Genomic DNA, 24,396 nt, shown 5'->3' with positions numbered 1-24,396 from the left:
GCGCGGCGCGGGCGCGGGCGGCGGACGACGATCGGGACGCGGCGGAACGGGCGGCGATCCCGTCGGATGCGGACGCGAACGACCGCGGAGAGGGGCGGGGGGGCGATGGAGACGCGATCGAGCGCTCGGTGGAGGGATCGAGCGAGGATTCGGTGGATGAGGAGGAGCTGGAACGGCGGGCGCGGGGCGAGGAACGCGAGGCGGATCAAGTGTCGAGACGCGTGTTCGGCGCCGAGGTCGACGATCGCGCGCTGAAGTGGACGAGGAGTATTTTCTTGGCGGGTGCGTTTTTGGTCGCGCTCGCGGCGTGGCCGAGGGCGATCAGTTGGTTGTGTTCGTATTTCGAGCCGCTCGACACCGCGGTGGCGGCGTTCGAGTCGCTGACGTCAAACGTGGGGTTCGATCTGCGCATCATGCGCGCGACGGCGACGGCGACGTTCAAGATGGTTGCGTTGTGTGCCGTCATCACGGGATTGATGCGAGATGGGAAGCTTCCGCTGGAAACGCCCGTGGTGGTATCCAAACTGGCTTTCAACGTCATGCTTCCGGCGTACCTGTGCACGCGCGTCGCGGCGACGCTCTACATGTCGCCTCTCACCAAGGCCCTGGCGGTGTTGCCCATGAGTGCCGTGGCACAGGTCATCTTCGGTTCTTTCATCGGCGTCATCGTCACCTCGGTCGTGAACAAGTTTTACGCGTACACAAAGTGGTATAGCGTCGAGCCCAAGGACGACGCGGCGGAGGAAGAGCTCGTGCAGTTGAAGAAGGAAAATATGGATATGTCTCGTCTGGGCATCGCCGCGTGCGCCTTCGGGAACACATTCACCCTTCCGTTGGTGTTTTTGACCGAGGTGCTCGGTCGCGCGCGCGCGGACGAGACGGCGGGTTACATCGCTCTGTACCTCATCGGATGGACGCCCGTTTTGTGGACTGTCGGCTTTTTATTGATCGCCGGCCCCGTCGCCGTGGCCGGGCTCAGCAAGGACGGGAGTAAGACGAGCGCGCTGAGGGACGCGTACCTGACCACGCGAGCGACTCTGCAAAGAATCAGCAAGGAGCTCCTGAATCCGCCGCTTCTCGGAATCATCGCCGGGGTGCTCATCGGCGCGACGCCTTTGAAGGAAGTCTTCGTCGGCAACTTTAGCGATGCGACGACTGATTTCCCGGCCGCGTTGACCGCAGTCTCTGTCGTTCTTCGCGCGCTCTTCGAACTCGCGGCGAGCATCGGTGCCGCCGCGCTTCCCGGTCAGATGCTCGTCTTGGCGTCGAGTCTCGTGAAGATTACGCCCGAGGACGTGGAGCGGAGACTGGCAAAGGCCGCAAAGGCGAAAGAAAAAGTGTCGACCGCGCCCGCGGAGTGCGAAGAAGAAGATGATTCCGAAGAGTGCGAGACGACGCAGAGAAAGAACTCGATCATTCTCGTATTCGAGACGCTCGTTGGGGCTTTGCGAAGCGCCTTCGGCATCTTCGGAGCCGTGTTCAACAAGATGGGCGCGGGATGGGATTATTTGTGCCGCCTCGAGTTGGCCGACGTGCAAGCGCTCGCTTCGGCGTGCTTAGTGCGCTTCGTTGCTCTGCCCGCGGCGTGCTTATTTGGACTCCTCTTCCTTCGAGCGCTCAATTCTCCTTGGTTCCCCACCGATAGCATGGCGGCGCTCGTGCTCCTCACAATGTCCTGTATGCCCGCGGCGCAAAACCTCGTCCTTCTCACGCAGCTTCGAGAGGCGACGCGACCGATGGCGCCACGCTTGGCCGCGCTCATGCTGCGTCAATACGTTATCGCGATAGTTCCCGTCACATTCTGGCTCACGGCGTTCACGAGCGCGGTAGCGTGAGGGGGAGGCGATTCGGTTGAGCAAGTGTTTTAATACCCATTCGTGTTTCAATTATCCCGTATGCATCGTCCTATTCATATATTCCCCTCAGAATCGCAACGTCGGATTCTCGACGCGAGCGATGTCCGCTTCAACCATCTCCTTGATGAGCTCTTCGAGCGACGTCGTGCGCGGGTTCCATCCGAGTTGCGTCAGCGCCTTGTTCGGGTCGCCGATGAGGAGGTCAACCTCCGCCGGACGGAAGTATCGCTCGTGCACGCGAACGAGCGTGCGTCCGGTGGCGACTTCGATGCCGACCTCGTCAACACCTTCACCTTCGAACTTGAGCTTCATGCCGGCGATGTCGAACGCGCGGTCCACGAAGTGTCGCACGGTGTTGGTTTCACCGGTGGCGACGACGTAGTCTTCCGCCTTCTCTTGTTGAAGCATCTTCCACATGCACTCCACGTAGTCGCGAGCGTGCCCCCAATCGCGCTTGGCATCCAAGTTACCGAGGTACAAGCACTCTTGCTTGCCCGCCTTGATGTTCGCGACGGCAAGGGTGATCTTACGCGTCACAAAGGTTTCCCCTCGTCGCGGCGACTCGTGGTTGAACAAAATGCCGTTGCACGCGTACATATCGTACGACTCGCGGTAGTTAACCACGGCCCAGAAAGCCATCATTTTCGCGACGGCGTACGGCGAGCGCGGGTAGAAGGGCGTCTTCTCAGATTGCGGAATCTCCTGCACCTTGCCGTAGAGCTCGGACGTGGACGCCTGATAAAATCGCGCCGTCTTCGTCTGTCCGGACAAGCGAATCGCCTCGAGCAGGTTAAGGGTACCGACGCCGTCGACCTCGGCGGTGTACATCGGCATTTGAAAAGACACCTGCACGTGAGACTGCGCCGCGAGGTTGTACACTTCGGTCGGTCGCACGTCCCGGCAAATCGCGACGAGCGCGTGGAGATCCGTGAGGTCGCCGTAGTGCAAGAAGAAATTTTGCCCGTTCGGGTACCCCGGTTCCATGATGTGCTCTAATCGCGGGTGATTGTACGAAGACGATCGTCGTTTGATCCCGTGCACCATGTACCCTGCGAATCGCACGCGACGGCATTCGTCAGTCTCTCGCGTCTCAGTCGTCGATCAAAGTCTATCCGCGCAGCCGCCGGATCGCGATCTCCTTCGCGTCCACCTCGAACGCGTCCACCCCCCCCATCGACGCGCTCCATCGCACGCATCGATCCGTATCACATTCCTCCACGCGCGTGACGCGCGCGCGCGCCCTCGACCGACCGTACGCGTCGCTCCGTCGCCGTAGATCTCCGTCGCCGCCCGCCGCAACCGCGTCGTCCGTCGTCCCACCCCCGTCGTCGTTCACCCGCCGTCTCCGCTCCATCTCCCGCGTCCACGCGCGCGCACCTTTTTGCAAGAGCAATTCGACGAGATAACTCCCGTCTTGCCCCGTCACACCGGTGATGAAGGCGACTTTTCGCTCGCGATCGCCGTCGCTGAGCGTCTCCGCCATGGCGCCAGATTTATACTCCGCGGGCGCTCCCGTGAGCTCGCATCCGGTGGGCACCGGGACGGACATGACGTGTGTTGCGGTGCGGTCGAGAGACGCGCGCGGTGCGGTCGCTCGAGCGCGCGTGGACGTGTGACGGACGCGCGATCGTCCGAGTAAGGTGTTGCGAGGGTCTCCGCGTGCTGTCTAAACCCTAGTACATCAACGAACAGGACGGCACGCCGCCGCGGACGCCGCAGACGCGATCGCGACGTCGTCGGCGTCCCGCGCGCGCGTCCATGACGCTCTGGACGCTCACCCAGAGCGCGCTCCTGAGCGTGAACGCGGTCGCCGTGCTCAATGAACGACGATTCTTGGCGAAGCGAGGATTGACGATGGAATCCATCCGAGACGGGTCCACGAGCGCGACGAGCGCGCGAGGGCAGATCATCGGCGTGATCAACGCCGCGTCCTACCTCAGAGTGCCCCTGATCGCGCTGAACGCGATCGTGATCTTCGTCAAGGTGGTGTTCGGGTGAATGAAACCGTTCGGGAAGACGAGACGCGCGGAGACGTCGAGAGGACGACGATCGATCGCGCGACGCGGCGCGCGCGCGGTAAACGTTCGCATTGGTTCATTGTGCTGATTGTACACGGTCGGGCGACGTGTAAAGCGTCGAGGTCGGCCATGGAGGCGTTCACTTTGCTTCGAGCGCGGCGTCGAGCGAGACTTGCGCGTCCGGGACGCCGATCGTGCACCCCGGTTTAGGACCGTACTTGGCCCAAAAACCCGGTCCAAATTTCCCCCCGTTCGCCTTGAGCCACGCAGTGGGCATGGGCACGCCCGTGGGCTCGGCGCTGCAGTACTTTCTAGATCCCGGTTTCGCTGCGCGTGAAAAGAGAGGAGTCGTGAGAACGTCGCGAAAGAGATTTGAAAGACAAACGCACCCAAGTACTGCTGATGGTAATCCTCGGCGAAGTAAAAAGTATCCCCGGGCCCCTTGATCTCGGTCGTGATCTCTCTGTTCTTCCCCGCCGCTCGCAGCGCGCCCTGATACGCCTCTCTCGAGTCTCTCGCCATCTTCAACTGCTCATCCGTCGAGCAATACAATCCGCTCCTGTACTGCGTCCCGCGATCGTTCCCTTGCCCATCACCCTGCGTCGGGTCATGCGATGTCCAGTGCATCGCCAACAGATCCGCGAACGACACGATCTTCGGGTCGTAGATCACCCGAACGCACTCGGCGTGTCCCGTGCGTCCGCCGCAAATCTCCTCGTACGTCGGGTGCTCAATCTTACCCGCAATGTACCCCACCGACGTCGCCCGAACCCCTGGGACGCGCCAGAACATCTTCTCGCTGCCCCAGAAGCACCCGGTGGCGGCGACGAAGCTCGCGTGACCGGAAGGGACGGTCGTGACGTCAGTTTTCAGAATGAAATGTTTTGGATTGATCTTCATCGGTACGCGTTCGCCGCCGGCGCCGCCGAACATGTTCCGAATAGCTTGCATCGGGAGCGATGCGCGCGTGCGTCGCGCGCGTGCGTCGCGCGCGCGGGCGTGGATGAGTGCGGTGATTGTCGGAGCGAGCGCCGCGGGCGCGACGAACGACGAAGAGACATCCGCGCTGGATGAGACACTCGTTGAAATGTGCGCACGCGGTGTTCGTTAAAATGAAAAAGAGACGAATACATCGGATTAGTTCGCGGCGAGCGCTTCCTCGAGGGAGACGGGGGCGTTGGGGAAGCCGATGGTGCATCCCGGACGCGGACCGTACTCGGCGCGGAAGCCCGGGCCGAACTTGGCGCCGTTCGCCGTCAACCAGTCCTCGGGCATCTGGACGCCCGTCGGTTGCGCGGAGCAATACTGCGTGGAGAACACGCGCCGCGGTCAGTCGTGTGTTCGCGAAACGAGGTTTTCGATCGAGACTCGTCCTCGCGTCGTCGCGTCGATTCCGTCGATGCGCACCGGTCGAGCGTTGGGTTTCGCCAAGTATTGCTGGTGGTACGCTTCGGCGTAGTAAAACACGTCACCCGGGCCCTTGATCTCAGTCGTGATCGAGCCGCGTCCCGAAGCCTTCAGAGCGCGTTCGTACGCCTCCTTGGAGTCGAGCGCCATCTTCAACTGCGCATCCGTCGTGCAGTAAATACCGCTCCTGTACTGCGTCCCGCGATCGTTCCCTTGTCGCATTCCCTGCGTCGGATCGTGCGACGTCCAAAATAACGCCAGAATATCCGCGTACGACACCACGTTCGGATCGAACACGATCTGCACCCCCTCCGTGTGTCCCGTTCGTCCGCTGCACGCCTCTTCGTACGTCGGATTCTTCGTGTGTCCGCCCACGTACCCCACCGCCGTGGAGTACACCCCTGGGATGCGCCACGCCCCCTTTTCGCTCCCCCAGAAGCATCCACTCGCGATCACCGCCACTTCGTGTCCCTCCGGCCACGGCGCCGTCATTCGATTCGGTCGCAAGACGTAGTGCGCCTCCGGCGTCCGCATCGCCTCCGCCCGTCCCGGCAACGCCTCCGCCGCGGACACGATCCCGTCGCCCCCGACGCCGATCATGGACATGAGTTTCGACATGAGCTCCTCCTCCCGCGACGCCTCGACGCGAAGCGCGCGGCGCGGACGCGCGAGACGCGTGCGACGCGATGATGATGATGACGTCATCGCCATCATCATCGACGCCCCGCCCCCGCGCGCGCGCGCGACGCCCCCACGGCGCGCGCGCGATCGCCCGCGCGCGCGATCGACGCGCGCGAGCGCGATCGCGGCGCGCGCGAGGGCCATGACGCGTCGAGAGTGTTGGATTCGCGTCGGTGTGTGTCGCATCGATCGATCGTCCCGCCGCACTCGCGCGCGCGATGCTCGAACGCGCGCGACGCGCCGCGGCGAGGTGCGTGGACGCGCGAGCGACGCGCGGGCGCGCGCGCGGCGCGCGTGGACGCGCGAGCGAAGGGACTGACGGGAAGAGATGCGCGTGGATGCAATTTTTTGAATCGTCGCAGACTCGCCGCGCGCGTGGACGACGAACGGACGGCGCCGGGACGGACGACGACGCCGACGACGGCGGTGGAGGCGGCGGGGACGTCGCCGCGACGACGGCGCGAGCGCGCGGGGGGGGTGAAGGAGAATCAGAAACCGCGGCGGTTGACGTTTGCGAACGCGCGGGAGGGGACGACGCCCGAGCGAGGATTCGGAGAGACCACGACCGCGCCGGGGCAGACGGAGGGGTGTGGAGACGATGGTGATGATGGTGAGCGCGATGTCGAGGCGCGGGACGAGACTGGGGGGCGGGAGGATGGGGAGGCGCGCGCGGCGGAGGTGGAGGCGCTCGAGCGCGCGCTGCGAGAGGAGACGCGAAGCCTGCGAGAGGCGCTGGAGGAGGCGGAGCGACGGGCCAAGGCGTCGGCGGCGACCGTTGTTGAGCTCGAGGAGCGTGTGCGCGAGCTCAGGGAGGAAAACGTGGGCGAAGCGAGGGTTTTGAGGAGGATGGAGACGCAGCTCCGGCGACGCGAGCAGGAGTTTGCGTCGCGGCGAGAGTTGTTATCGGCGCAGCTTGAGGCGGCGATTTTCTCCGCGAACGAGCGCGATAACGAGGCATTGATGAGAAATCAAGAAGCGCGAAAGGAGGTGCGCGCGGCGAAGCGCGCTGCGGCGGATTACGTGCTCAACGACGCGCAGAGGCGAGAGTTTTCACTCAAGGCGGGATGGTGCGCTCGCTATTATCACTTGTTCATCGCTCTCGGACTCGGACCCGTGGATGAAGACGTGCGAGAGGAGGCGAGCGTGTGGACCGAATCGTTCGGTATCACTCCCGGCGAGGGAGAGACGCACGAGTCCATCGTGAAGAGGATCGATGCGGTGTTCGTCGAGGCGGCGAAGCGGCCGGTGGCTTCGTATGAAGTCGAAACTTCGCTCGTACCCTCACCGTCGGATCTCGACGACGATGGTGGTGAACCCGCGCCTGAGAGCGAGCCCGTGGACTCGGCGAAGACGTCGCTTCCAACGAGTCTGAATCCGTCTTGGCCGACGAATTTCAGGCACGCCGTTAGCGTCGAAATTGCCATGAGACACCTCGTCGCGGCTAGAATAGAGCAACGCGTCGTCGTGGCGCTCGCTGACACGCGCAGAGCGAACGTTTTGGCGCGTCTCCGTCGATCTACGACGACGTCCTCGACGGACGATTCCAGCGCGCTGAGCGACGACGAGATGAACGAGTTCCACTTCCGGCGCGCGTGGCTCAGACTCATGTGGGCGCGGGCGAGGGAGGCGGGCATCGATCTCGGGATCGCGGACGAACGCGAGGATCACTGGCTGGCAAGGATGAAGGTAATGACGTCTCCCGAAATGAAGGATCCGTCACACTTCAAACGCGACGCGCTCGCGATAGACAAGGGTTTGAAGGAGTTGAGATCGACGCTCGTAGAGTCGAGATTATGGCGACAAGTGTAAATTATTCCATCGACACATTAGAGAACACCCTTGAGCGAGTTTCTCATGCGTTCGTTTACGTCCACGCTCGTAGGTGGCACCTCAAACGTCTCCCCCGTGATCATCTCGTAAAGTTTGACGTATCGTGAGCTAAGTTCGGCGACGAGGTCGGCGGGCGCCTCGGGCAGAACTTCGTCCTTGTACGGATCGCATCGCTCCGCAAACCACAGGCGGAGAAACTCCTTGTCGATCATGTCCGGCTCCTTCCCGGCGGCGTGGCGCTCGGCGTAGGAGTCATTGAGCCAATACCTCGAGCTATCCGGCGTGTTGATCTCGTCAATGAGCCGAATGGTCCCGTCAGAGTCGCGTCCGAACTCATACTTGGTGTCGACCAAAATCAAACCTCGAGTCGCCGCGATGCCTTGCGCGTACTCAAACACCTCCAGCGTCTTGGCAACGCAGTAGTCCAGGTCCTCTTGTTTCATCCATCCCTCCTTCACTATGTCCTCCAACGAAATCGGCCTGTCGTGTTCCTTCTCTTTGGTTGTCGGCGTCACGATGTTCATCGGCAATTTTTGGTTCTTCACCATCCCGTCCGCGAGCTCGTTCCCGCAGTAATTTCTACCCCCTTTCTTATAGTGCGTCCACAGCGACGTGGATGTGCTCCCGGTGAGATACCCGCGAACGACGAACTCGATCGGGAAAACCTCGCACCGTCGCATCACCGTCACGTTTGGATCCGGCGTCGCCAGCACCGCGTTCGGCACGATGTCCGCCGTCTGTCGAAACCACCACTGCGACGTCTGATTCAGCACCGCACCCTTGAACGGGATGAACGCCAAATGCCGATCGAACGCGCTCTGCCGATCCGTCGTCACCGCGATCATCGTATCGCCGCTCACGTACGTGTCCCGAACCTTTCCCGCGTACTTCTCCCCGACCCCCAAATCGCTCGACGTCACGCACGACGCCATCGCCTCCATCGCCTGCGAGCGACGAAGCGCGTCGTTCGGCGTCGCCGCGACCGCGACGCGCGCGCGGCGACCGCGATGCGGCGACGAGCGCGAGAGAGACACGCGAAGACGCGAGCTTTTTGAACTCATTCGCGCGTCGACGACGACGCCGGCCGCGAGCGATGCGATTTGGGACATCTCGCGCGCGTTTGGTGACGTCGAGTTCGGACGCGACCGGACGTGGACGCGTCGAGACGTCGCGCGCGCGCGTGTGCGGGTCACGCGCGTGACTTGGGTTTGCTCGCGAGGCGGCGGCGCGGAGGCGTTCGTGATCGAACGTAGCACTACAAAGCGACGATGAAACGTTCGAGAACGTCATCTATGCCGAAAAGTTGAACGTGATGCGATCGCCCGGGACGGTGGCGGCCTCGGCGCGCGCCTTGACGTCGTCCAGCGCGCTCTGGACGCCGCCAGAGTCGCACAACTCCTTGAACTTTGTCAAGGAGTTAAAAAACTTGTTCTGCGCATCCATGCCCACCGCCATCGTGCCCGTTTGACTCGTCAAGGATAGGGGGAAGTGTACCCAGCCGTCAATGTCGAGCGTGCACGAGTTGGCACCTGTGGAGGTGACGACGACGGCGCCGCCGACGGGCATGCCAGCCGTCGCCTCGTACGTCGCGCTCGATCCCGGTTCGTTCTCCGTCACGCGCACCAAACTGAGGTGTCTCTCAACCGCGTCCACACCATCTCTCCCACGCATCTTCTGGACGTCATCGACCGCGAACGCCCACTCACACCTCGCTCTGCGGCCGTCCGGCGTCGCCTCGCATCGCGTCAGCTCTGGAAACGTCTCCGCCAGCGCCGCAGGCGTCGTCCACCATCCGTACACCGCCTCCGCGCTCGCCTCGCACTCCACCACGGCGCCAAAGTTCACTCTCGTCACCCCGTAAGACGTCTTCGCCCCGAGATCGCGCGTGGACGATCGCTTTCTCGCCTCGCGCGCCGCCTCGGCTAACCCCAGGCGCTCCATCGCCTCGTCCTCGCGAGCTCGCGCGCGCGCACCATCGACTCGAGCGTCCGAGTCGGCGTAGAGGTCCGTGAGGTACTCCAGCGCGTCGTCGAGCCTGGCGTCGGCGCTTCGGGCGCGCGCGTGAGGCGTCACGGTGCGTTTTCGCGCCGCCGCCGGATTTTGAGCGAAAACGCTCGGCGCGCGCGTGGCGTCCGTCACGCGCGCGCGAGGGCTCACGCGCGTCGCGAACGACGTGGACGTGGTCGTCATGGAACGTGTGACGAACGCGCGCGCGTTGAGGCGTCGAAGAGTGCGGTCGAGCGGCGGGGCGCGCGAGGCGCGAGCGCGCGGCGCGACGCGCGAAGGCGAGGCGCGACGGACGCGACGCGAGCGGTTGAAACGATCTGAGAGCGATCTGAGAGCGATTGAGCGCTATACATTCGGTTGGAAATCTACGGTTTCGAGTTTCACGCGAAGTATCCGCCGAGGAATTTGGCGGATTTCGCGCGCTGCGACGCTCGATGCGCCTTGATTCGGAACTCGTCCTCCATGGAGAGACGTAAGATGCGACAGATGACGGGAACGAGCGCATCCGCGCGGTCATTGTCGTCGAACGGGAGCAAGAAGAAGCGCTTGACGACCTCGGCGAGGTACTCGGCGTGGACGTCGTCGATATCGCCTCTCCGCGCCGGCGGATGTGCGGCACTTGATTGTTCGGCGACGGCTGCCACCTCCTCGGCGTTGGTATCTTCGTCGTCGAAGAGGGTCGATCTCGCACCGCGCGAGGGCGATGTGCCCGCTCGTACTGCTTCGATCTCGGCGTCCTTCGCCGCCATGAGTTTGCGCGCCTTTTCTCGCCAGCGCTCGAGCGTCTCCCGCGCCTCGTTGCATTTTTCGCGCCAAGCGTCGCGATCAAGCTCGGCAGATTCTGCCGCGATCTTCGCGGCATCACGCTCCGAGCGAAGCGTATCCTGCACCGTTCGAGCTATCTCCGATGCTTTGCTCTTGAACTCCTCGAGTGCTTTCTTCGATGCGTCGGCGAGTGAGTTCGCATTCGCCACGCGAATCTCCGCCGCCTCAGCCTTTGAGGCGAGCTCAGCGAGCGCGCCCTCCGCCTCCGCCGCTATCGCTTTCGCTTTCGCCAAAGCTTCTCTAGATTCTTTTGAGTCGGCGGTTAACTTCCCCAAGCCGCGCTCGGCCTCTGCACGCGCAGCCTCGAGCTCGTCGCAACACGCTTTGAGTCGCTCGATTTCCTCCTTGTCTCCTCTCGCGGACTTGTCGACCTCCCGCTCCATCTCCGCCGCCGCCGCCTCTTGAGCACGCTGTGTCTCTCGAAGTTGTTGTTCCAGAGATCCAACTCGGCGCGCCATCGTGAGTAACTCTTGCTCCGCCCTATTGCGCTCAGCTTCAACATCGGCGTTGGATGATCCGGCGAGCGCGTTCGCCTCGAGCGAGCGCCTCGCGTCCGCGAGCTCGGTGCGAAGTTCCGCGAGCTCGGTCATCGCGGCATTACGCTCCGCTACCGCGCCTATGAGCAATTTCACCTCTTCTCTAAGACGTCGCGCCTCGGCTTCAGCGGTATCCTTTGCCTCGGTGAGCGAGCCGATGTCGCTCACCTGTTTTGTCGAGCCCTCCTTCAGCGTTTTTAGTTGCTCATTCGCCGCCGCGAGTTTCGCATCCGTCTCCGCTAGTCTCCGTTTCAACGCGACATCGCTCGTTCGTTCCTTCGCCGCCTCCACATCGCTCTGAACCTGCTTACTATTTTCTTCTCGCTTCTTCAACAGGTTCAACTGCGCCTCGAGCGCGTCCCGCTCCTTCTTCAGCGACTCGGCCTTGTCCGAGGCATCTGCTCGTCCGCGCTCCGCGTTTGCCGTCTCTGACCTCGCGAGTGCGAGACTCTCCGCCATTTCTGCTTTGTCTGCCCGCGCGTCATCGCGTTCGCGCTCCAAATCCGGCACGCGTTTCGCGTATTCCTTGAGCTGTCCCTGCAGCGTCTCGTTCACGCCGCGCATGCTCTTTACCTGTTGCAGCGCGCGATCGCGCTCTTTTTCCGCCGCATCGACGAGAGCCTTCGAGTCGTCCGCTTTCGCATCGCTCGATGTCTCCGTCGTCGAACCCGCGAGCCGCTGTTTCGCCTCCAACTCGCGTTCGAGCGTCTTCTTCTCCGCCTCCGCTCGCTCCCGCCCCTTTCTCTGCTCTTCACACTCACGCTCAAACTCTTTACACTCTTCCTCCGCCCAAATCTTCTGATCGCGCAATTTTTGACACTCTTTGCGTAACGCTTCCGTCTCCGCGTCTCCGCTCGCTCGCTCCGACGTCCTCCGCAGCGCATCCTTCAACGCCGCAATCTCCGTGGACATCGACGCGCACAGGTCCTCCAGTTCCATCACACGTTGGTCCCTCGGCGCGTGACGCGTCGTGAAAGCGCCCGAGGTCGAGGGAACCGACGGTAAAGACGCGCTGGAGCTTTGATTCTGACTCTGCGCGTGATTCTCAGCTCCGCCGGGACGCGCGTGTTCCAACGGGTTCACGTCCACGAGCTGCGTGAGCGTCTCCTCGGCGCGCTCTCGGAGGCGTTTACCGATGTCCGTGATCGCGGGGTTGGCGTTGGCGAGCCATGACTTCGGTCCGGACATGACGGACGCGAAGTGAGGACCGCGCGGCGTTCCGACGCCGAATTAGAGCGTGAACATGTAATACAATCGACTAGCGTGATACCACGGGAATGAAGAATCAGTGGACGTTGAGCTTGGCGCGCGGGTGCGCACCGGGACCGATGGCGGTTACGGGGAGCACGGCTTGACCGCGGACGTCGCGCGCGGCGGCGAGCGCCGCGCCCGAATCTGACCCGCCGAGCGCGATGACGCCGTACATGATGAACGCCCAGCTCGTGATCCATCCCAGGAGTGAGAACACCGTGTGCGGCACGGGTTCACCTAAGATCATGAGTCCGTACACGGCGGCGACGCACATCTGGGCGACGTTGCCGGCGACGCAGACGACGACGATGGAGCTCCCGTCTCGCAAACCTTTGGTTTGGAAATATAAACCGAGCGCCGTGAGCGCCGCGCCGACGCTGAACGCCACCGGTGCCCTTAACAGGAGCCAATTATGCAAATATCGCATCCCAATCTTCACGCACGCCGCGCTCAGCGCGAAGCTCATCCCGCACTGCGCGCCGACTTTTATCAACTCGTACCGCTTCGCGTCCGTCGCGGTGATTCCCGCGCTATATCTCCTCAGCACCACGCTCGGCGTCAGGAAGAAAACTATTCCAAGAATCACCGCGAAGAACAACCGTCCTCCACCCAGCGGTGCGGTATCGCCGCCGCCCTCTGCGAATCTCGACAAGACGACGATGCCCAGCGCGCAGCTCGCGACCCCTCGCCACTCTCGCATCGACAACGACTCTCCCAGGTACACGTGACTCACCACCGCCAAAATCGCCACCCCACTCGCGCTCGCCGGCTGCACCACGCTCATCGGGGCGATCGACAGCGCCAGTAACATTCCCGCGCCGCCGAGAATATCCAATTCTAACCCGCGTCGCCACGCGCGGTCGCTCACGTACGTCCGCACCGAGGTCAACCCGAACCGCGGCAGCGTCTTCGCCGCCTTCTTCTGCATCCCCTTCCCGACGTTGATGGCGCACGCCGAGGTCACGGTGAGGGCGACGGCGAAGAGAACCATTCGCGCGTCGCTCGAACTCGAGCTCGATGCGATGGCCGTCGTCGACGCGTGCGACGCGCGCGACGGGGGCGCGCGCGCGTGGAGGCGACGATCGAGACGACGACGATCGCGCGCGCCGCCGAACGCGAAGAGGGACGCGGGCGCGGTGACCAGTGCGGTGGATGGCGAGGCGCGGGCGAGGCGCGGCGGCGGCGACGACTATGACGTGAGGTATTAAAACAAAGAGTGCGTCGTAAACGACGGGCGGAAGCGGTGCGCGAGTCGGCGTGGGTGCGACGTCGCGGAGGCGCGGATGAAGCCGCGCGTGGACGCGTTGAAAATCGACCTCGAGTTACTTGTTGGCGAACCATCCGTACGAGTGGAGACCGACGCCCCAGAGGTTGACGCCGACGTAACACACCCAGACGACGAGGAAGCCGGCGGCACCGACGGCGCAGGAATCTTTCTTGCTCCATCCAGCGACGAGGCGGGAGTGGAGATACGTCGCGTACACGAGCCAAGTTATGAGCGCCCACGTCTCCTTGGGATCCCAGGACCAGTACGACCCCCACGCCTCGTTGGCCCACACGGCGCCGGAGACTAAACCGGCGGTGAGCAGAGCGAAGCCGGCGCCGAGGCATCTGTAGGCCAAGTTATCCATCTCCGTGAGAATACGTTCGCCGCCTCTCGAGGCGTCGACGATGATCTCGCCGTTCGTCGTCGACGCCGCGGCGTCGACGGCCACCGTCTCGCCGTCCGCGTTGACGCTCACCTTGGGTCTGTTCCTCGCTCGCTCACCACCGTCGCTCACCATGTCGTCGAGTTTCTCGAGCGCACCCTTGGCCATCGCCCAGTCCTGCGATGCGTCCACGACTAAATAGGACACGCACGAGAGCGAGCCGACGAGCAGCGTCGCGTAGCTCAGCATCATGACGCTCACGTGCATCATCAACCAGTTGCTCTTGAGCGCCGGGACGAGCGCAGTGGCGCGTTGAAGCTCGGTTGGGAGCGCCAAAGTCGCCCCCGCCACCGTGAGCGCCGCCGTGGGCGCCGCGAGCGCCCCCGGAATGGCGCTCTTCGAGAACCCGTCCCGCTCCGTCACCACCAGGTGCACCGCGGTGATCCCCCACGCCAAGAACAACAGCGACTCGTACATATTACTCAGCGGAAAGTGTCCACTCTCGACCCATCGCGCGGCGAGCGAGCCGAACAGCGACGCGTTCGCGACGTACATCCCGAGCTGCTCCGCCCGCCCCGCGCGCTTGTCCTCGGTGAAAATAGCCTGCGCGTTCGCGAAAACCCAATCGCACCCTCGTCAGTCTCCCCGTTCTCTCGAGCATCGCCCATCGACACCGACCCATCCCTCGCGAGCGTCTTCACCCGTCGCGTCTCCCGACCCGCGCGTTCGAATCACCCGCGCGTTCCGTCCTTCGTTACGCGCGACGATACCCCGCGTCGCCGCCCCGTCCCGCGTCCCGCGTCCCGTGCACCCCACGCGATCCCCCAAGCCCCTCCCGCGCGTCACGTCGACCACGCACCTTACTCCCGAACACCGCGCCCGCGAACGAGGTCGCCGCGAACGCCCCTTTCCCTAAGATTTCCTCCGCGCCGCTCAGCGCCAGGTCCACGTTCACCGAATCCAACGCCCCCGCGAGCTCCAGCGTCTCCCGCACCGCGCGCGCGCGTCCACGGCGCCGCGCGCGCGTCGGCGTCGTCCGCCGCGTCCCTGTCGCCCCTTCGCGCGCGCGCGCGCCCGTCGTTTTCCCGAACGCCATCGACGTCATCCCCAGTCGCGCCATGTCCACGGCCGACGCCGACGCCGCGTTCGCGTCGTACCCCCCGCACTACACGCGACAACCTCGAGCGGAGACGTGGCGGGCCCAACGCGCGCGCTGGGCCGCCCACGTCGCGCGGTGCGTCGTCGACGCGCGCGAGAGTGAAGACGTGCCGTTCGATGACTGACGCGACCACCATCGCAGCGTCGTCGCCGCGCGCCCGTCGCCCGCGATCGACGTCGCGACGGACGACGTCTTCGTCAACGCCGCGATCGATCGCGCGCTCCCGCTCGCGGCGCGGGTGGAGATCGTGGATGAACTCGTCGCGCGCGGCGACGCGCGGTGGACGCCCGGGACGCCGCGGACGCGGGCGCTCGTGTACGACCGCGCGTCGCGCGCGCGCGCCGTGGACGCCCTCGGCGCGTTCGTGGCGCGGTACGACCTCCGTGGACGCGTGTACACGACGCGGGAGATCGCGCGCGAGTTGGGATTGGACGAGACGCGCGCGCGAGAGGTCGCGTCGGCGTTCGCGGACGCCGGCGCGTGCGTCGCGTTCGGCGACGACGGCGTCAAGTTCGCGTGAGCGCGCATCGCGCGCGCGCCCGTCGATGCCATCTTCGCGCGTCGGTCTCCGTCGTAACGCTCGTGTACACTACATCGCGGCGGCGGTCGCGTCGCGTCCGTCGCCCCGCCCCGAGGGTCTACTTGTTGATCTTCGTCTCCGTGAACAACACGTGTCGCATCACCTGCGTCGCGCGACGCGTCCGGGCGTCGTCAGGCATCACGAGTGATCGCTCGAGCGCGGCGTTCGCGCGCGCGTCGCGTCGAGCGAGACCTACCCTCGGGTCGTACTTGATGAACTCCAACTTTCTCGGCATGCGCTTCGGGTTCTTCCGCTTCACGTAAAAGTACCCCGTCGCGGCGGTGCTCACGAGCTTGACCAGGATCGCCCCAGCCTTGGTCGCCCCCTTGGCCATCGCGGGCGACGGGCGGGGCGATGTGCGGCGGCGACGGGGCGTGGGTCTCAGACGATTCGCGATGCGTGATGAGATTCGTGACACCGGCGCGCGCGTCGACGCGCTCGGGCGACGCGCGCGGGCGCGAATGCCGCGTCTGGGGTGCGCGTGGACGACGGCGCGCGCGCGGCGCGGGCGCGCGCGTGGCCGCTGGTGCGCGAGACGATGACGATTCGTCTGACGATGGCGCCGACGACGCCATCGATCGACGCGATGTCGCGCGCGGAGACGACGACGTTGGAGGCGAAGCGAACGACGTGGATGCACGGTGCGTGAACGTCGCGTGGGGGGGGTGAACGACGCCGTGGACGCGCGGCGGGGGGTGGATGACGGCGCGAGCGACGTAGACTGAGGCGGCGGCGGCGACGCGCGCGCAGAGGCTCGAGCGGCGTTTCCGGTCGATCTCGCCGGTGGCTCCCTCCTGTGCGTGGTCCTGGTGTGCGGAAGCATGCGGGCGCACGACTTGGATTGGGCGGGGTTGGTCACCGCGGTGCACGGCGAACGCGCGGTGACGGTGAAACCGTTGGAGGTTGAGTCGACGTCGGAGAATGAGAATGAGAATGAGAACGACGCGGCGCGGCGATCGAACGAGACGACGGTGACCCTGCGTCTGGCGCGTGGGTATCCCATGAAACGCGTCGATCGATCGGCGGTGATGGAGCGGTTGACGTTCGCGCGAGACGGCGTGGGGGTGGTGCTGGACGCGACGGACGACGCGCCGCCGATGTTGGGCGGACGATTTCGGGTGGAGATGAGCTCGGCGGAACGCGCGATGGTTCGCGGTGAATCCCCGGAGCGATTTCGCGAAGCGCGAGGCGAACGATGTGACGTCGAGAATGAAGCTGATTTCGTGGATGACGTCGGGAACGTCGTTTCCGAGAGCGTGTACAGCCTGTTCGAGGTGAAGCGCGACCGCGATTCTGATACGGAATCGACGGCGGACGCGTTCGGGACGCCTCCGAGCTTGGATTTAGGTGAAGACGCGCCGTCGACGCGCGCGCATTCAGACGTACAGGAGGGTGCCGGGGATAGTATTTCTCCCGGGAGCCTCGTCTGTAAACATGTCCCGGGCGCGGACGATGTCGTCGCCGAGGAAGCTTCGGCTTCTCAGGCGAGCGATCGCGCGTCGGATGACGTCCGCGAGATTCGAGCGGTGGCGTCGTCTCCTGGACAGCACGAGTGGAAGGGCGCTATTTCGTACCTTCGCGAGCAGCTCACGACTCAGCGTGGAGTTCGGCTCATTTTACGTCGGGACGACGTCGAGCGCTTGCTCGATGAAATCGAGCGGTGACGACACGAGACGAATCTCGCCGACGAACTCAACGGCGACGGCGCGACGAAAAACTGTACAGAAATATCAAATGATTTATCCTAATTGCTAAGGGTATATTGCACAACGCTTGGTTCGTGTTAAATCGTGGATAAATCATCGGTCTCGCGAATCCAAAACTTTACGAGCTCGGTGGTGTTCGTGAACAGAAACGTCCCCACGAACTTCTTCTCCGCGAGCAAATACGGCCACCAGTGCGGATCATCCGCCCACATGCGCTCAAAGGGGACTTCACTGGGGTTCAGCTTGTACCACACCGGTCGCATCTCATCGGACGCCGCGATATCCCCCGTGTACGCGCTCGCGTGGAACACGTGTACCAACCACGGCGTCGGATTATCGTCGAATATGAACCGAAGGCATCCTCGAGCCGTCATGTCCGTCGCCTCGATGTTCGCCTCCTCCTTCAACTCTCGCTGCGCCGCCGCCTCGATCGTCTCTCCGGGTTCAATCTTTCCTCCGAATCCATTAAAGTACCTGTCGCGCGGATTCAAACGCCGTCGCCGTCAGCCGCTCGCCCGCGCGCGCTCTGACGTCTTCATCCCATCGAATCGACCCACGATCGAGCGATACGCGCGAGCACGACGCGCGCGCGCGACGTCGTCACCGAACGCACCCGCTTCCGAACCCACGGAGCTTCTCGCCCAGAAGTATCTTGTCCTCGGCGTAGTCGCGAATCATGACCAAGGTGAACTCTTTATGCTTCGCGCTCGGAATCTCGATCTCGCCCTCGCGCACGCGCGACATCGCGCGCGCGCGATCGACGTCGTCGACGCCGCGGCGATCGGCCCCGCGCGCGATGTCGACGCGTCGGCGTGTGACGCGTCGTGCGCATCACGTTTTCGTTAAAATCCATCATTCGTCCCGCACACGACGCCGCGTCCGTCGTCGGCGTCCGCGACGGGGGATGTCGGACGCCGTCGATGCCGTGCTCGCCGCCGTGCGCGCGCTCAACGCGTCGCACGACGCGAACGAGCGCGCGAGAGCGAATGATTACCTCGTCCAACTGGACCGATCGCCCGACGCCGTACACGTCGCGTTGGACGTCTTGGAGCGCGCGCGCGCGGATGAACGCGCGTGTTTCTTCGCCGCGAACGTCGTCGCGAGCGCGTTGACGCGGACGCGGAGCGTGGAGGCGCTGGAACGAGCGCGGGAGGCGTTTCGCGCGGTGGCGGCGGACGCGAGCGGCGAACAAAGCGCGCGGAGGTTAGCGCTGGGAATCGCGAGCGCGAGCGCGTCGAGCGGAACGGAGGAGGTGGGACGGTGTAAGCGATTGGCGGAGAGCGTGGCGACGACGAGCGGGATCGATGCTAGCGGGATGCGGGTGGGGATCGAGCTCTTGGCGTTGCTCGCGGAGAAGTGCGACGAGGAGAGCGGAATTAGAAGGCGAAATCTCGCGCGCGCGTGCGCGAACGAGTGCGATGGAGTGTTGCGGATGGTGGGCGAGGTGTTTACGGCGTGTGGGAGCGCGCGAACGCGCGAAAGGGACGCTTTGAGGGCGTCGTGCGTTCGGGCGACGCGAGGTTGGTTGAAGTTGGATCCGTCAGGCGACGTAGTCGGCGGTTTGCGCGTATCGCCGACCGAGTTCGCCACAAACTACGGCGCGCTATTCGAGAATATTTTGCAGTGTTTAGTAGTAGATAGGAGTGGGTGCGGCGAGGCGGCGGTGGACATGTTGGTGGAGCTTCATCAAGGTCGAAGCGGCACCGAGGCGGAGGAATTCCAGGCGGTGAACGCGGTGACGAGAGGTCTGCTTGCGCACGGTGCGACCGCGATGGAATCGGAAGACAGCTTAGTGGCACGTAATATATCGCTCGTTGCCGTCGCGCTGAGCGAGCGATGCGTGAACGTGTTGTGTCGAGGCGACGACGCGTCGCTCGCGCTCGTGTCGTTGATTCTGTCACTCATGGATCGTCACGGACGCGAAGTGACCGAAGTCGCGGTCGATTTCTTTCTCATGATGGACACCGTAGCGTCGTCGATGAAACACGAGAGTTTGCGGGCACCGATGCACGTGAGAATGGTGGAGGTCATCGTCAAGCAAGCCACGCTTCCGGATGATTTCACCTGCTGGGAAGAAGCTGCGGAGGACGAGGAGACTTTCGAACGCTTTCGTGAGCACATCCTCGCGGACCTCTTAGATAACGCTTACGGTGTCTTGAGAGGACAGTATTTTCATATAGTTGCAGGTGCTCTAGGCGCGGCGAAGAGTTGGCGCGACGCGGAGGCGGGCGCGTTCGCTCTGCGCGCGATAGCGGCTCGCGTCATGGACGATCTCGAAGAGTCGGCGACACCAGAGATTGAAACCTTCTTGACGCAGCTTCTCTCGACGGTGGCGGAGCACGCGACCGATAATAGTGGGTTATTTTCTTCGCATGCACTCGTTCGAGCGAGTTCGTGTCGCCTGATTGAGTCATACGCGAGTTGGCTTGGGCGGCGTAGTTCGGCGACGGATTCGGCGACGCGGGCAACGCTCGCTCGCAGCGTTTTGACGTACATCACGTCGTCGTTCCCGCACCCTATCGCGTGGCCACGCGCGGCAACGGCGTTTCGAAGCGTCTGTTCGCGATGTTCGCGATATTTGAACGATGCGAGCACGTTCGCGGCGCTTCTGTCGCACTCAGAGCAGTGCATCGCAAGCATTCGTGTGACATTCGATCGAGCAGACACGGAGGATCATCGCCCAGCTGCCATGGAGGGTTTGGCAAGACTCGTCTCGTCTATGCCGATTCAGCAAGCATCCGAAGCGAGCGGACAGTTGATCGCGCCCGTCATCGCCAGATTGAAATCATTAGCCGTGGATCTGGCTGGGCAGATTCCGCCGAATCAGATGGCGCACGCGGAGGCGTCGCGCGCGGTCGCCGCCGAACTCGGCTTGATTGCGTCATCGATCAGGTTTCTGGAATTCACGCCAAAGTCATTGGAGGGATCTAGATCGGAACATCCAGCGATTTCCGTCCTCGCGGCGGCGTGGACGACCATGGAAGACCTCGTGATGACGAGAACGTGGCAGGCGCCCGTCGTCGTGAAAGCCATCGGAGAAATCTACGTTGCCACGCTCCTCAGCGCTAAGTCCAAGTCGGAGAACATGATCGTACCCATGCTGGAATCGATCGCACGCACGTTCATGGTGACCAGACACCCGTGTTTATTCGAGCCGGTGTCCACAGCGATCGAGATGGCGTCAACGAGCTCGTCTGAGAATGGCGAGAGTGGATTATCACCGAACGCGCCTCAAGTCGCATCCGCGCTCGTGACGGCCTTTGTGCGCATGGCGAGTGAAACTGTACGATGTGCAAGCTCCGAGCCATCGAGTCCGGAGACGTGGGAACGCGCCGAAGCACTCTTTGGAGCTGCGAGAGCATTTGTCATGTTCGCTCCGGCGCACGGTTTGGCTAACGAAGCCTTATTCCCTGTGCTTGACCTCGCGGGCGCCGCCCTAGAGCTTCGTGAGTACGGTCCCGTTCGTGCGTCGTTAGCGCTTCTGAACGCGCTCGCGAATCCCGGAGAGAAGTCCAAGGCGTCCGCGCCTTGGGTCGCCAACGCCTCGCGGGTGGATGAATTTTTTGTCTCTCGCGGCTCAACGCTGGTGCGAACCATCCTCCACGCCGCGTGCTCCGAGACGATGCCGCGCACGGCGCTTCGCGCCGCCGCCACGCTCATCGCCACGCTCGCACACAGCGCTCCCGACGTCGTCGTCGGTTGGATCGTAGCGACGATATCGTCGTCCCCGCCGACGCCGTTCAGCGCCGACGCCCGCGACCCATTCGTCGCTATCCTCGCTCGTCGTCCGCTCCTCGACCGCCACCGATTAGTGTCGGCGATCTGCGACTACGTCTTGATCTCCCTCGGCATCGGCGACGTCGACGACCTCTTGGCGTATTCGATGTGAGCGCGCCCGCGGCGTCGCGCCGCGCGCCGCGCGCACGTATTTAATTCAAACTTTGCACGTGTGCGATGACGAATAATTGTGGTGCACACATAGACGTAAAACACACAAACATCGATAGTCCACCCTCTCGCGGTAAAGGAACATCGGACGCGCGGCGCCCGGCGTCGGTCGTCGCCCGCGCGACTCTTCACAACGTCGTCCTCGGTTCCCGCGATGGAGGCCCCGCGAACGGTGGACGAGGTGTACCAAAACTTTGCGATGCGTCGTCAAGGGTTGGTCAAGGCGCTCACGGACGGTACGACGCGGCGCCGCGCGCGCGCGACGAATATGAGACGAATGCGCGATACTCTCGAGCGTGATCGCGCCCGGCTCGCGCGTCGGCGCGATCGCTCGACACGGAGCGCGCGCCGCGCGGTGACTGAGGGATAAATTTCCGTGCGCACGTTCGCAGACGTCGAGGCGTTCTACGCGCAGTGTGATCCGGATAAGGAGAATCTGTGCCTGTACGGCAATCCCGACGGGACGTGGGAGGTGCAGCTCCCGGCGGAGGAAGTCCCCCCGGAGCTACCCGAACCCGCGCTCGGGATTAACTTCGCGCGAGATGGGATGCAGGTGCGCGTTTTGGCCCATCGCTTCGCGAGAGAAACGACTCGATGGCGTCGCGCGTGCGACGACGACGACGATTCAGAGTTGAATTCGCGCCAACGGCTGACTGACGCACGGATCGCGTTTCGTTTTACGACGCACGCAGCGTAAGGATTGGCTCGCCTTGGTGGCCGTGCACGGCGACGCGTGGTTGATGGCGGTGGCGTTTTACTACGGCGCCAAGTTCGACGCGAAGAAGCGGTGCGTTCGCGCGACGAGGCGTTTGACTCGCCCGAGGTTTCTTCGATCGCGCGCATCCTTCAAGAGTCGCGTTTGAAGCGCACGCGCGCCGCGAGCGACGCGCGACGCGCGAGCGATGGACTGACGCGGGCGCGGACGTGACGGATAAATTTTAGCGATGCGTTATTCGCCAAGATCAACGGCGTGTCGACGGTGTACGAGACCTTGTGCGCCGCGCACGGTCGAGACGACAAGGCACACGAGAGCGAGGCCAGCGCGAGAAACGGCGGTTCGTCGAACGGGGGGGCGAAGGCGCGGGGTGGGGACGCCGCGCGCTCGAACGGGGTGAAGGCGAAAAAAGTCAAGATCGATCCGGTGCGTGTGCGAGCGCGCGCGGCGCGGACGTTGACGCGCGACGGCGACGATGATGATCTCGAAGCGACGCGCGCGTGAACGGTTCGACGCGTGACTGACGACGACTGGACGCGCGACGCAGGCTGACGCGCAAGGGTTCAACAAGCCTTCGCCGGGATTCATTCTCGAGCCGTCGCAGCCGCTCAGCGAGCTGAAGAACGCGCAGATCGAGGTGCGTGACGCGCGAGGCGAGCGAATCGTCGCGACGGGAAAACAAAGGAATTCCAGTCCCGGGGGTCCGCTTGAGAACCATCGAGTGCCCCACGGGCTACGCGCGAACGGAGACTAACGGGCGAGCGATGCGACCGCGACGCAGTTGTTCTGGCCCGACGATAACTTGTGGTATCGCGCGGAGGTGATCTCGCTGAACGAGCGTAATCGCACGGCAAAGGTGTTGTACGCGACGTCCGACGTCGAGACGCTCGACTTGGACGAGTTGATCCAGGAGGGTCACGTCAACATTCGACGCGATCCGCAACAGTGATTGTCGTATAGCGTTGGTACAGACGTGTAAATTTGTGCGCGCGTGATTCGTGCGCGTGAATTCGGGACGATGACGTCGTTTTGGACGGACGGAAGGACGACGGTGTACAGCAGATTTTAGGAGTGCGTGACGAGGCGCGAGCCGAGGACGAGCGAACGATTGGATCTTTCGCGTCGATGCTCGGTAAACTCTCGTCGTGCGATCGCTCGAAGAATGTTCGCTTCGGGTTGACCTTTGACGAAGGCGGCTCGACGCGATCTCTCGTGATTAGCCGAGGTTGCAATGAAGCAAAGTTACATTGCCACGTACGCTCGCTACGCGCTAAGTGTCGACTATGCACACGTCACCTCGACGGCGGACGAAACTGCGCATTCGGCGGCGGTGGTCCCCTGGGTAGCGGCGGTGGCGCCTGCGCGGAGAAATGCGGCGGCGGCATCCCGTACGGAGGCATCGGAGCGAACTGCAGAGGTGGACCAGGGTACCCCGCGGCGTACCGCGGTTGGATCGGATGGACCCAACCCGGAGGCCCGATCGGCACCCCAGGGTACGTTTGCGGCGGCACGAACACCCCCGCGCCATCACGCGACGCCCGCACGCCTCCTCGCCAGAAATCATCGTCTTGCAAATCCGCCCGACGATCCTTCTTCACCGCCTTGCCCGACCTCGGGACGAACGGCGCCGCGCTCAGCGATCGCCCCGACGCGCTCGCCTCCTCGTCACCACCACGCATTTTCCCACCGTTCACACCCACATCATCCACCCCCGCGTTCGTTCCACCGCGTTCGTCCACCGACGCGCCTCGCCACTCCGCCTCCGCCTCGTCCGCGTCCTCCTCCGCGCCGAATATCCGCTCGCGCGCCAATCTGTACGCCTCCTCCTTCTCCTCCAGCGCCGTTCGCCCGCGCTCGCGCACCTCCCCGAGCTCAAACGTCCGCACCCCACGCGCGTCCGCCCGTCCATCCGCGATCTCGGCGCGACGAACGATCGTCGTCGGTCGTCGCGTCGTCGTCCCGTCGTCCTCCCCATCGTGTGTCCGCGCATCCAACGCGCGTTCCATCGCCCCCGACGCGCGCGCGTGGACGACGACGCGGGCGTGACACCGTCGCGTCGTCCCGACGTCCCCGAACGCCCCGACGCCGTCGCGCGCGCGCGTGCGAGGCCGCCGCCGACGCGGCGCCCGGAGACGCCGCCAACCCCGTGTGCGTGCCACCGAGTATGGCTTTTCGTTAAAACGCATCCGCGGCGTCGCGCGCGCGCGCGCGGCGCCGCGCGCGACGGG

At 63.9% G+C, this 24,396-nt stretch overlaps 18 protein-coding genes across 18 annotated transcripts; 7 read left to right on the top strand and 11 right to left on the bottom strand.

Annotated features, from left to right (window-relative positions):
- OT_ostta14g00550 (unnamed product) lies at positions 1-1,835 on the top strand (the record flags this gene model as incomplete). Its single annotated transcript, XM_003082808.2, has 1 exon — positions 1-1,835. A coding segment is annotated over one exon (1,835 nt), but the record flags the coding sequence as incomplete, so codon positions are not given.
- An 87-nt stretch (positions 1,836-1,922) lies between these two features.
- OT_ostta14g00540 (GDP-mannose 4,6-dehydratase) lies at positions 1,923-3,405 on the bottom strand (the record flags this gene model as incomplete). The annotated part of the gene is made up of 2 exons (XM_022982506.1): positions 1,923-2,905; positions 3,234-3,405. 2 exons carry the CDS (start codon positions 3,403-3,405, stop codon positions 1,923-1,925), a joined length of 1,155 nt encoding a protein of 384 aa, XP_022841287.1.
- A 209-nt stretch (positions 3,406-3,614) lies between these two features.
- Positions 3,615-3,854, top strand: OT_ostta14g00530 (Yos1-like; the record flags this gene model as incomplete). The annotated part of the gene is made up of 1 exon (XM_022982505.1): positions 3,615-3,854. One exon carries the CDS (start codon positions 3,615-3,617, stop codon positions 3,852-3,854), a length of 240 nt encoding a protein of 79 aa, XP_022841286.1.
- Positions 3,855-4,013: 159 nt separating this feature from the next.
- On the bottom strand, positions 4,014-4,825 carry OT_ostta14g00525 (Peptide methionine sulphoxide reductase MsrA; the record flags this gene model as incomplete). Its single annotated transcript, XM_022982504.1, has 2 exons — positions 4,014-4,201; positions 4,264-4,825. The coding sequence occupies 2 exons, from the start codon at positions 4,823-4,825 to the stop codon at positions 4,014-4,016; spliced, it is 750 nt and encodes a 249-aa protein (XP_022841285.1).
- Positions 4,826-5,011: 186 nt separating this feature from the next.
- On the bottom strand, positions 5,012-5,992 carry OT_ostta14g00520 (Peptide methionine sulphoxide reductase MsrA; the record flags this gene model as incomplete). The annotated part of the gene is made up of 2 exons (XM_022982503.1): positions 5,012-5,179; positions 5,282-5,992. The coding sequence occupies 2 exons, from the start codon at positions 5,990-5,992 to the stop codon at positions 5,012-5,014; spliced, it is 879 nt and encodes a 292-aa protein (XP_022841284.1).
- An 816-nt stretch (positions 5,993-6,808) lies between these two features.
- Positions 6,809-7,771, top strand: OT_ostta14g00510 (unnamed product; the record flags this gene model as incomplete). The annotated part of the gene is made up of 1 exon (XM_003082804.2): positions 6,809-7,771. One exon carries the CDS (start codon positions 6,809-6,811, stop codon positions 7,769-7,771), a length of 963 nt encoding a protein of 320 aa, XP_003082852.2.
- Positions 7,772-7,788: 17 nt separating this feature from the next.
- On the bottom strand, positions 7,789-8,901 carry OT_ostta14g00500 (SAICAR synthetase; the record flags this gene model as incomplete). Its single annotated transcript, XM_003082803.2, has 1 exon — positions 7,789-8,901. One exon carries the CDS (start codon positions 8,899-8,901, stop codon positions 7,789-7,791), a length of 1,113 nt encoding a protein of 370 aa, XP_003082851.2.
- A 181-nt stretch (positions 8,902-9,082) lies between these two features.
- OT_ostta14g00490 (Polyketide cyclase/dehydrase) lies at positions 9,083-9,982 on the bottom strand (the record flags this gene model as incomplete). The annotated part of the gene is made up of 1 exon (XM_003082802.2): positions 9,083-9,982. One exon carries the CDS (start codon positions 9,980-9,982, stop codon positions 9,083-9,085), a length of 900 nt encoding a protein of 299 aa, XP_003082850.2.
- Positions 9,983-10,179: 197 nt separating this feature from the next.
- OT_ostta14g00480 (unnamed product) lies at positions 10,180-12,348 on the bottom strand (the record flags this gene model as incomplete). Its single annotated transcript, XM_003082801.2, has 1 exon — positions 10,180-12,348. The coding sequence occupies one exon, from the start codon at positions 12,346-12,348 to the stop codon at positions 10,180-10,182; it is 2,169 nt and encodes a 722-aa protein (XP_003082849.2).
- Positions 12,349-12,445: 97 nt separating this feature from the next.
- Positions 12,446-13,402, bottom strand: OT_ostta14g00470 (Magnesium transporter NIPA; the record flags this gene model as incomplete). Its single annotated transcript, XM_003082799.1, has 1 exon — positions 12,446-13,402. One exon carries the CDS (start codon positions 13,400-13,402, stop codon positions 12,446-12,448), a length of 957 nt encoding a protein of 318 aa, XP_003082847.1.
- A 331-nt stretch (positions 13,403-13,733) lies between these two features.
- Positions 13,734-15,156, bottom strand: OT_ostta14g00460 (Cytochrome c-type biogenesis protein CcsA; the record flags this gene model as incomplete). Its single annotated transcript, XM_022982502.1, has 2 exons — positions 13,734-14,663; positions 14,920-15,156. The coding sequence occupies 2 exons, from the start codon at positions 15,154-15,156 to the stop codon at positions 13,734-13,736; spliced, it is 1,167 nt and encodes a 388-aa protein (XP_022841283.1).
- A 22-nt stretch (positions 15,157-15,178) lies between these two features.
- On the top strand, positions 15,179-15,739 carry OT_ostta14g00450 (ESCRT-II complex, vps25 subunit; the record flags this gene model as incomplete). Its single annotated transcript, XM_022982501.1, has 2 exons — positions 15,179-15,294; positions 15,361-15,739. The coding sequence occupies 2 exons, from the start codon at positions 15,179-15,181 to the stop codon at positions 15,737-15,739; spliced, it is 495 nt and encodes a 164-aa protein (XP_022841282.1).
- Positions 15,740-15,857: 118 nt separating this feature from the next.
- On the bottom strand, positions 15,858-16,133 carry OT_ostta14g00440 (Ribosomal protein L33, conserved site; the record flags this gene model as incomplete). Its single annotated transcript, XM_022982500.1, has 2 exons — positions 15,858-15,902; positions 15,996-16,133. 2 exons carry the CDS (start codon positions 16,131-16,133, stop codon positions 15,858-15,860), a joined length of 183 nt encoding a protein of 60 aa, XP_022841281.1.
- Positions 16,134-16,355: 222 nt separating this feature from the next.
- OT_ostta14g00430 (unnamed product) lies at positions 16,356-17,463 on the top strand (the record flags this gene model as incomplete). The annotated part of the gene is made up of 2 exons (XM_022982499.1): positions 16,356-16,440; positions 16,550-17,463. 2 exons carry the CDS (start codon positions 16,356-16,358, stop codon positions 17,461-17,463), a joined length of 999 nt encoding a protein of 332 aa, XP_022841280.1.
- Positions 17,464-17,582: 119 nt separating this feature from the next.
- Positions 17,583-18,249, bottom strand: OT_ostta14g00420 (7,8-dihydro-8-oxoguanine triphosphatase; the record flags this gene model as incomplete). Its single annotated transcript, XM_003082796.1, has 2 exons — positions 17,583-17,979; positions 18,119-18,249. The coding sequence occupies 2 exons, from the start codon at positions 18,247-18,249 to the stop codon at positions 17,583-17,585; spliced, it is 528 nt and encodes a 175-aa protein (XP_003082844.1).
- Positions 18,250-18,409: 160 nt separating this feature from the next.
- On the top strand, positions 18,410-21,394 carry OT_ostta14g00410 (Armadillo-type fold; the record flags this gene model as incomplete). The annotated part of the gene is made up of 1 exon (XM_022982498.1): positions 18,410-21,394. The coding sequence occupies one exon, from the start codon at positions 18,410-18,412 to the stop codon at positions 21,392-21,394; it is 2,985 nt and encodes a 994-aa protein (XP_022841279.1).
- Positions 21,395-21,607: 213 nt separating this feature from the next.
- On the top strand, positions 21,608-23,117 carry OT_ostta14g00400 (Alfin; the record flags this gene model as incomplete). The annotated part of the gene is made up of 6 exons (XM_022982497.1): positions 21,608-21,689; positions 21,846-22,006; positions 22,146-22,240; positions 22,396-22,594; positions 22,716-22,805; positions 22,950-23,117. The coding sequence occupies 6 exons, from the start codon at positions 21,608-21,610 to the stop codon at positions 23,115-23,117; spliced, it is 795 nt and encodes a 264-aa protein (XP_022841278.1).
- Positions 23,118-23,460: 343 nt separating this feature from the next.
- OT_ostta14g00390 (unnamed product) lies at positions 23,461-24,174 on the bottom strand (the record flags this gene model as incomplete). The annotated part of the gene is made up of 1 exon (XM_022982496.1): positions 23,461-24,174. One exon carries the CDS (start codon positions 24,172-24,174, stop codon positions 23,461-23,463), a length of 714 nt encoding a protein of 237 aa, XP_022841277.1.
- Positions 24,175-24,396: the final 222 nt, after the last annotated feature.

This window comes from Ostreococcus tauri (genome assembly GCF_000214015.3).
Source record: "Ostreococcus tauri WGS project CAID00000000 data, contig chromosome 14, whole genome shotgun sequence".
NCBI classification, from domain to species: Eukaryota; Viridiplantae; Chlorophyta; class Mamiellophyceae; order Mamiellales; family Bathycoccaceae; genus Ostreococcus; species Ostreococcus tauri.
This window is presented reverse-complemented; position numbering and strand designations above follow the sequence as displayed.